This window comes from Balaenoptera acutorostrata, chromosome 8, assembly GCF_949987535.1.
Source record: "Balaenoptera acutorostrata chromosome 8, mBalAcu1.1, whole genome shotgun sequence".
Lineage (NCBI taxonomy): Eukaryota > Metazoa > Chordata > Mammalia > Artiodactyla > Balaenopteridae > Balaenoptera > Balaenoptera acutorostrata.
In genome coordinates this window covers 91,759,450-91,768,663 of record NC_080071.1, presented here as the reverse complement: position 1 = coordinate 91,768,663, position 9,214 = coordinate 91,759,450, and the positions used below count along the sequence as shown (strand labels likewise).

General features: G+C 56.6%; 1 protein-coding gene across 1 annotated transcript; it reads right to left on the bottom strand.

The window, feature by feature from the left end:
* Window positions 1-4,078: 4,078 nt before the first annotated feature.
* PRLH (prolactin releasing hormone) lies at window positions 4,079-6,800 on the bottom strand. The gene is made up of 3 exons (XM_007184900.2): window positions 6,707-6,800; window positions 4,780-4,911; window positions 4,079-4,277 (listed from the first exon to the last, which is right to left on the bottom strand). Exons 2-3 carry the CDS (start codon window positions 4,853-4,855, stop codon window positions 4,114-4,116), a joined length of 240 nt encoding a protein of 79 aa, XP_007184962.2. The 5' UTR covers window positions 4,856-4,911; window positions 6,707-6,800; the 3' UTR covers window positions 4,079-4,113.
* Window positions 6,801-9,214: the final 2,414 nt, after the last annotated feature.

The window sequence follows — 9,214 nt, the reverse complement described above, 5'->3', positions numbered from 1 at the left end:
GCATCCCTGTGCCCACCGGAAGCTCTGGTTAAATCTGTCTGCAGTGCGGCTTGAGCCCTGGGAGTTTTGAGCCCTCCTGGTGACCTAATATTCAGATAAGGGGGAGCTCTGCCATGAGGGCAGGGGTTCTGTCTGTCCTTCCTCTCGTGGGGCTCCCGGTGCCCGGTACGATGTCTGGTACATGCCAGGCACTCAACAAATATGTGTCCAAGAGAGGATAGGAGCCAATATTCCCAGTGATGTAAACAAAAGGCGGGTTCTTCTACAAACAGCCTCCACCCCAGCCACCGCAGACGTTTATGGAAGCCTCTCTCTGTGTCAGGGCTTCTCCCACCTGATCTCAGCCCGTCCTGGACCGTGAGGTGGTGGTAGAGGGCGTGGGTGTAGAGCCTGGAGGGCAATGAGCCCGAGGAGTTGCAGGTGCTCAGGGGAGGCTGGTGGGTGAGCTCACCGTCCTGCCCGCATCCAGGGAAGCTGCTCCAGCCCTTCTCATGAGCCGGGGTGTGTGTGCGTGCGTGCGTGTGCGTGCGCGTGTGTGCGCGCGTGTGTGCGTGTGCGTGCGTGCGTGTGTGTGCCTGTGTGTGCGCGTGTGTGCGTGTGCGTGCTCGTGATGGAGGCAGGAAGCACAGAGAGGATGAGAGGCAGCATTGGGCGCAGCCCTAATGTCCTGCCTGTAGCCGTGACCCTTCCCATCCCCCTCTGCTTCTAATGCCTCCTCCAACTTCCCTGGAAGAGCCCCCTGTGCCCAGAGGGCTGACTCAGGAATCCATTCTTTTTCTTTTTCTTTTTTTTTTGAAAAGTTAATTAATTATTTTTGTTTTTATTTTTGCCTGCGTTGGGTCTTCATTGCTGCGTGCGGGCTTTCTCTGGTTGCGGTGAGCGGGGGCTACTCTTTGTTGCGGTGCACAGGCTTATTGCGGTGGCTTCTCTTGTTGCGGAGCACAGGTTCTAGGTGTGTGGGCTTCAGTAGTTGTGGCATGCGGGCTCAGAAGTTATGGCTCGCGGGCTCTAGAGCGCAGGCTCAGTAGTTGTGGCGCACGGGCTTAGTTGCTCCACGGCATGTGGGATCTTCCCAGGCCAGGGTTCAAACCCGTATCCCCTGCATCGGCAGGCAGATTCTTAACCACTGTGCCACCAGGGAAGCCCCATTCTTTTTCTTTTAAAATGTATTCCCTTTTTGAAGGTCTCACTGGCCAAACTTAGGACAATTTGAGCATCAAGAATGATTTGTAAGTTGCTGAACAAAAAGAAAAAAAAAGGGAGGAAAGGAGAAAAAAGGAGAAATATCTCCTTTAGAAGAATCCCACTCATACATGTGGAAGGAATTAGAGAATCACCGTTGTACAACCCATGATGTAACAGTTGATCCCAGCGAAGGTATTCCGTGAGGTGTACATCACTGGCTGTAGCTCTTTGGGAAACAGGCTAGTGCCGTGGGTCCCCAGGGCCTCTGCGGATCGCATAGTGAGCAGACGGGGAACCCGAGAGATTTTTACAGTTGAGAGATCCTCTCCGTAAAGGGCCAGACTTGGCACCTGTCAGAGAGGGGCCCAGAGCCCACCATCAGGTACGATGCCGTAGGACAGACACAGAGCATTCACGCCCTCAGTGGTAACCGAGTCCAGTTCTGCCCCTAGACCCGCTGCTCAGGTTACAGGAAATACAGTGGGGGGGGGGGGGCGGGGGGGACAGAAGAACAGGGTAACAGCACTTGGGGGAGGAGTCGACAGGTCACACGTGTGGCTCTGTTCTACAAGGTAACACATCCGGGCCCTTGTGAAAGTCAATGTCGTGACAAAATGAGATGATCCGGGAGTAACGAGAAATAACTAAGGGTGACCTTGAAATTAGACTGGAGCCTGGCTTCCAAAAAAAAAAAAGAAAAGACAACTAAGATTTTCTTGCCTTATTTGGGGATTTTTGAGTATGGACTAAAAACTCGATGATGTTAGGGAATTATTACAAAATGTTTTAGGCCTGGTGATAATTTTGTGGTTATGTAGGAGATTGTCCTTAGTTTGAGGAGAAAGATGCTGAGATATCTAGGGGAAATACGATGTCTACCGCTTACTTCCAAGAGGTAGAGAGAGAGAAGGGGAGGCGGTGGGGAGAGAAAGTAAATACAGTGATAATTGCAGAATTGAAGTGCGAGGTATTAGATGTCATCATAATATTTTTGTGATTTCCTGTAAGTTTGAAAACTTTCATAATAAGAATTTGTAGAAAAGATAACATCTTCCATTTCTCTACTTCTCTGGGCTCAGAAGATGTATTCGTTTCCTGGGGCTGTGCTGACAGGGTATCACACGCTGGGTGGCTGGAATCCGGAGCCCTTCATCACACTGATGTTTCCATGTCTGCATCACGTGGGGCTGTGAACTCTTTTGTTTAAAGTGTACGACTGAGTGGCGTTTAGCACATTCACCACCTCGGCCCAGTTCCCAGACACTTTCGTTCCCCACAAGGAAACCCTGTAACCCATGGCGCAGACCCCAGCTCCTGGCAACCACCAAACTACTTCCGCCTCTATGGATTTGCCTCTTCTGGACCTTTCATATGAATGGAATCATCCACTGTGGGGCCTTTTGTGTCTGGCTTCTTTCACTTTGCGTCATGCTTTCAAGGTTCATCCATGTGGTAGCATTTGAAAGAACTCCTTCCTTTTCATGGCTGAATAATAATCCATTGTGTGGATGGACCACGTTCTGCTACCCATTCATCCATTGATGGGTATTGGGTTTTTTCTACCTTTTTGGCTGTTGTGAATTGTGCTGCTATGAACATTCCTGTACAAGTATTTATTTGAACACCGGTTCTCAGCTCTCTGGGGTATGTACCCACGAGTGGGAGGGGCCGTGTGCTAACTCCAGGTTCAACTTTTGAAGAACCGCCAAACTGCTTTCCTGGGCTCTCCACGCTGCCAGGCCTGGCCCAGCACCTGCCTGCCCTGGCCCAGCACCTGCCTGCCCTGGAAGCAGACCTGGCCGCTCTCCTGTTCCCTCCGTGCGCATCCACCCTGGGGAGGTGCCGACGCTGCAGGAGCTCTCCCCTGGGAGGCGACTGGCCTCTGCCCTCCCTCTGGCCTCCCTGTGGCTGGGAAGGGGGGCAGCCCTGGTGCAGCTCCGTTTGGGTGGTCTGGGCCAGCTCAGCCTCCTCCAGCTGGCCAGTGAGTGTGACCCACCTTCCTTGATTTGGAGCAGGGATGGCTGGTGTCTGGGGTCCTGCAGGCTTGCCGTGAGTCCCGAGCCCTCCTGAGTGTGGATGGACAGAAGGAGTCCCGCCATCCGGGCAGGCTCCTGGGACCCTGCAGGCAGAGGCCTGACGGGCCCTGAGCTCTGGGTTCAGAAGCAACTGGTTAAACCTGCCCTGCCCCCCACCCCAGCGCTGGACTAGGGGGTGCGCCTTGGAGAAGGGGGTTTACGCTCACAGAGCATCCACACTTGCTGCTGCACCAACCTGAGCTCAGGAGTGAGGCGGGGGGTTACTAGCCCCAGGTTCAGGCGTGGGAACCGGGGCTCCGAGAAGTTAGCGGCTGGGCTCAGTCGCCTGGTTAGTGGCTGTGTGTTTCCCAATGCCAAAGCGAGTTCCCTCTGAGACAGCACACAGGGACGTCCCCGTGCGATTTGAAAGGGACTCAAGGTGGGGTTGAAATACTTGAACCTAGAGTACTGGATACAAGCCACCCGTGCTTCTTTTTCTCCCCCGAGTACCAACAGGGAGGCGAGAAGGCCTGGGGCAGAGAGAGGGCAGGGCAGGCGTGGGGCGGGGCTGCCCTCCTCTGGGGCCTCCTGCGAGGTGGCCTCGTGCAGTGCACAGCCTGAGCAGCCATTCAGGGCGGCTTGGGGGAGGGTGGTAGGAGCTGCAGCGACCAAGGACATCCCAGCCTCCCTACTCCATGCTGGGCGCCCTTGGGCAAGTCCTAGAGCCTCTGGGCTCTAAGGGTCCTCTAGGCTAACGTCCCACGAGGGAAAGCACCTCCCACTTTGTCCCCACACAGACACTTGTAAACAAGACCAGCTGCTTTTATTGGGACTGAAGGGGAAGTAGCCTGTGGAGGAGGGGGCGGGGGGCTGGGGGCAGGCTCCTGGGGTTGTTCCTGGAGGAGCTGAGCTGTCAGCCACCCTGGGAGGGCTCAGCGCCTCCTGCCAGGGGGAAGCAGGCGGGCGGGCGCCGGAGGCCAGGCTTTGGTCCATCCCCCAGGGCTGCTCTCCTCCGGCCAAAGCGGCCCACAGGCCGGATTCCACGGCCCGTGTACCAGGCAGGATTGATGTCAGGGGCTGGAAAGGGAGAGAACAGTGTGTGAATGCACGTGCCCTGGTGTTTGCAACCGCGGAGGCAGGGCCCAGTGCACGCGCTCAGCTCAGTGCTGCCCAGTTGCCAGGCCATGCTGGGACCCGCCCGCGCTGGAGGGGCGCCCAGAGGGCCTGGCCAGGCCGTTTCTGGGGCTGCGGTGGCTTCGGGAGATGGTAACTCAAACTCACACCAGGACGAGCTCCCCCTTCCCTTCCTGCCCCCACAAGCCCGTTCTCATGGGCAAAGTGGCCTCAGCCCCAGGCCACCCTGGTGGTGAGGAGTGAACCCCTCCCCCGAACGTTGGGCAGGGGCCCTTGGGAGCAGGTGTCAGGGACACTGTGGGGAGAGGTCTGCTGAGCAGGAGGCCGAGCCCCCAGCCCCGGGGCACTTAGCAAGGACGGTGCCCCAGCTCAGGAGGCGGCCAGGCCCCAACCGTGACCCCGGGGCGGAGGGGTGGGAGGGCAGGCCAGGGGGCCGGGCACTCACTGCGGAGCTCCATGGAGCGCTGGTGGGCCAGGCCCAGCAGCAGCAGGCACAGGAGCCAGGCCCCCGGCGCCTTCATCCCTCTGGCTCCTTGAGAGGCCGCTCGAGCTGGGATCCCACACGGGAGGGCGCAGCCTGGGGCAGGGGTAAAGGGGAGAGCGCGTGAGGGCGCATGCGCACAAAGCTGGGCCCCTCAGATAACGCGAGCGCCGTGCATGTCAGAGTGGACGTGCCCGTGTGCGTGAGCGTGTGTGTCTGTGAGTGCACGCGTGCATGGGTGTGCACCTGTGCATGACAGGGTGTGCGTGTGTTTTCACGCCCCTGTGTGCGTGAGGGGGTGTGCGTGGGGTTACACGCGTGTGCAGGCAGCTGTGCTCTGCGGTGCGTTTCTCTGCTCTGCTGGGATGGCGGTGAGCATAGAGGTGGCAGGCGACCTGGCTCTCTGCACAGTCCCTTGCTCCCCGGGGACCCCACCCTCTCCTCCGTACAGTGAACACTAAATGAGGTGACCACGTGTGTGGTGGCCTCTGCCGTGCTCAGTCACGTCTGCAAGGACCCTCTGTCATCAGAAGGAGGCCGGGAGGAACATGAGCTGTGGATGTAGGTAGCGGGGCTCTCCTGGAGCTGCCCCCATCTGTCTGCCTGTCTGTGTCAGGGAACCAGGAGTGCGGGAGGGTTCCGCACCACTGTGGGTGTGCACACCTGGCCTCGGCGGGGAGGGTGGAGGTGAGCGGGTTGGTGGGGAGCTGCCCGGAGGAGCCAGGGTTGCTGCAGAGGTGGACGGGGTGCGTCCCAACCTCAGACATGCCCAGGGAGGGGAGCCGGGGGGATGCTGAGCCCGGACCACGTTCAGTGGCCGGGACCCTGGTGCAGGGCTCTTTCCCTCCCTCGGCCCGGTTGCATCCTGCCCCGCGCCGGCTGGAGAACGTCAGCCGCCAGCCGGGCACTGTAGAAGTGTCATCATCTTCCATCCTTCTCGAGAGCACTTACCCTCCCCACGACCCCAGATCCCAGCTGCTGAGTCTCCAAGATCAACCTGCAGCCGGTGGGACCTGTCCTCATGCAGCAGGACACCCCCAGTACCGGTGCTGGGGGAGAGGGTGCTGTGGGCAACAGAGACACCCAGGAAACTCACTTCTCAGCCTGCCGGGGCTGAGGCCCTGAACAGCATCCTTCCCGCACACCTGGCAACTCCTTCCGCAGGTGCCCCCAGCTCATAGGGCTGGCTCCTCCCACCCCACCCCCGCTTGGCACTTCAGGAACCCGCAGAAGACGCCAGAGAGGCTGCCTGTTTCAGGGAGGACCCCTCTGCCGACCTTGGCTTTCCAGCCCCCGGAAAGTGCTCTCCATCCAAGAGATTTAAGATGCCCACCCCTTTCCTTTCCAGGGACGTGTTGGGGTGTCTCGCGCTCAGTGGCAGCGGGACTCCAGCTTAGAGGAAATGAAGGTGCCATCATCAAAGCAGAGTAACAAAGGGCGCCCCCTGGCGGTCCAGCGGTTGGACGCGGCGCTTTCACTGCTGGGGCCCGGGTTCGATCCCTGGTCGGGGAACTAAGATCCCCGCAGCCAAAAAAATAAAAATAAAAAAGCAGAGTAATAAAGAGATGCACCCAGAGACACTGGGGTGTTTGCTCCTCCCCCTGGGCTGGGACCCTCGCTGGCTGGAGGGCGTCTTAGGAGAACCCTGACGGCACCTGATACCAGAGGAAGGACCTGCCTCCTGAGAGTTGGAGGTTGGCTGTTGCCGGGCCGGCGGGATTCCTGGTCTGCTTTCCCAGCAGAGTTGCCTGGACGGCTGCACCTTCTGTCCCCGCCACTGCTGGTCCTGGCTGCCAGGACTGACCCCTGCCCGGATGCGGAGGGAAGGCTGACAGAGGAGGGTGGAGTGTCAGGGACCCCCACCCTCTCCAGCCCCCTGGGAGCTACTCACCGAGGTGCCCACGAGGCTGGCAAGTGCTGTGACCGGGAACAGTGACCCAGGTGGCAGCCAGCCTCACCCCTTTTATAGCCCCGGGAGGAAGCAGTCGACCCGACACCCACCCGTCCCTCCCCGCCCGCCTCCCTCACTGGGCGGCATCAGGAGAGAGTTGTTTTCTTTTTTCTTTTCTTTCTTCTATTTTTTTTTTTTTTTAACTCTCATCAGCGATGTGATGTGTCCCTTCCTGGGTTATATAATTTCATTTGGGCTGAGTGGTTTTAAAACACATTAGCCTTCCTCCTTCATGCTTTGGGCAATTGCAGTCAGGTGCCCCGAGCCTGGGTGCCCGCAGCCGCGTGATGGCTGACACCGAGGGGACCCTGCGGCTGTCTCCCTCCTCCTTTAAGTCCCAGTTTCCAATGCAAAGGTGAAGGGACAAGTCACCCGAGGCCATCACAACTGAATGATATCCTCGTAATCCTTCCCAGGCACCTACGTGGCTTTTCATAGCTGCGTTCATTACATGCAAACCACTTTCGTCCTGTTCCGATCACTGAAAAATTATTTTTTCTAGGCTTTTCCAGAATTGTCATCATTACTGTTTAAAATAAACAAGTTTATTATTATTATAAAACAAATACATGTATTTCCATTGTAAAATAAATAATAAACAAGCTTATTTTTATTATAAAAGCTATTTATGTACATTTGGAAAGAATTTAGCACATACAGAAAGCTAGAAAAAAACCCATCCATCCTATCAGGGAATCCAGCCATTTATCACATGCGATATGTTTCCTTCTCGTGGGCTTTTCACATACTTTCTGGGTGGATTCATCAGACTCGTGCATTTTGAATCTCATTCTTTTCATTTAACAAGCATGTCCTCAAGTAGTTAGAAAAACTGAATACTTACGCTATTCTAAATAACTGAACACCGTTCTCCGTTTCACTTGGCCCTCAGAACTGAACTCATTCCTGTACTGAATAATCATACATGACAGCAAAGGTCATTTAAGCGCCGTTGAGCATCGTCTCAAGGAGCCTGTCCTGGGGAGGGCACCTCCCGGGTAGCTCTCCTTGGACGTGCGCAGGGGCCACGCGGCCCTCCCTGAGCCTCCGTCAGACTTCGAGGAAAGTTCCAGAGCAGTACCTGGACCCCAGAGGGTCAGTCACGGGCGTTTCTCCTTCCTGCCATGGCTGCCCATTCCTGGTGATGGAGGCTATATGGGTGGTGGGTTCCCAGAAAGTCTGGAGCCGGGGGGCGCTGGTGAGGGGGAGTGTATAAGGAGTGTGGCGGGTGGCTTCTGCCCCAGGCTTCAGGCTGAGGCCACTGGGATGGATTCTGTCAGAATGCCCAGGGGACCTCAGGGTCCGCGGTGATCAGAGTGGCTCTTGTGAAGAGTGGTGATGGTGGAGAAGCACTGACATGAGGTGTGGTCCTGTCTCGAGGTGGGTCCTCTCCCTGCAGATGTGTGCACAGCACCTGGGCCTCAGGGGCAGCGGACACTGTGAGACCGCAGCAGCTGGAGGCAGCTTCCTGGGCACTGTCGTGGGAGCCTGCGTGTGTGTGTGTGTGTGCGTGTGAGTGTGTCTGTGAGTATGTGTGTGTGCGAGTGTGCACGTGTGTGCGCACGTGTCTGTATGTGTGTAAGTGTGCATGCATGTGTGTGTGCACGAGCGTGTGTGCACGAGCGTGCGCACGAGTGTGCACACGTGCGAGTGTGCGCACGCGCGTGTGTGAGTGTGCGTGTGTATGAGCGTGGATGCATGTGTGGGAGTGTGCACGCATGTGTGCGCGTGCACGAGTGTGTGCACACACGAGTGTGAGAGTGTATGTGCACGCGTGTGTGTGAGTGTGTGTGCATGTGTGTGCATGAGCGTGTATGCATGTGTGGGAGTGTGCACGCATGTGAGAGTGTGCGCACGCGAGTGTGTGCATGTGTGTGCGCATGTGTGGTGTGTGTGTGCGTGTGTGGTGTGTGAGTGTGTATGTGTGCATGAGTGTGTGTGTGTGGGGTAGTGAATCCTTCTCTTTCAGCCAAGCAGCTTTGTCTCAGTGCGGGTTGGTGCTGATAAAAGAAATGTTCACATATTGAGGTCTGGGGGAGTCGTTCTGGCTTATACGTGCGTTAACTTGAATTGTACGTTAACTAGAACATCCTGTGTGTTAACTAGAACATCCTGTCTGTGGCCCATCAAACGTACATTGTACGTCTGCTTTAATCATGAAAGAAAAGGGCGCACTGACCAGAAGTAAAGAATGTCCACATTAAAAAGAAAGATGAAATGCCTCCCTTCCTGGGATGCCGAAGCCGGTGCTGCTTTGATGATAAGCCTCCCTTCCCAGGGCCAAGGCCGTGCTGGCTCGCTGTGTACCTGCTGGTCTGTTTTTTTTAAAAACTTTGAAAGAATGTATCCCTGACTTGTTTAATGTGAATGTTTCCTGTTCCGACAAGATACACGGCTGTTCTGAAAACGATGCTCCTCCAGAGCGGCTCCTCGGAGTTACCTGGGAGG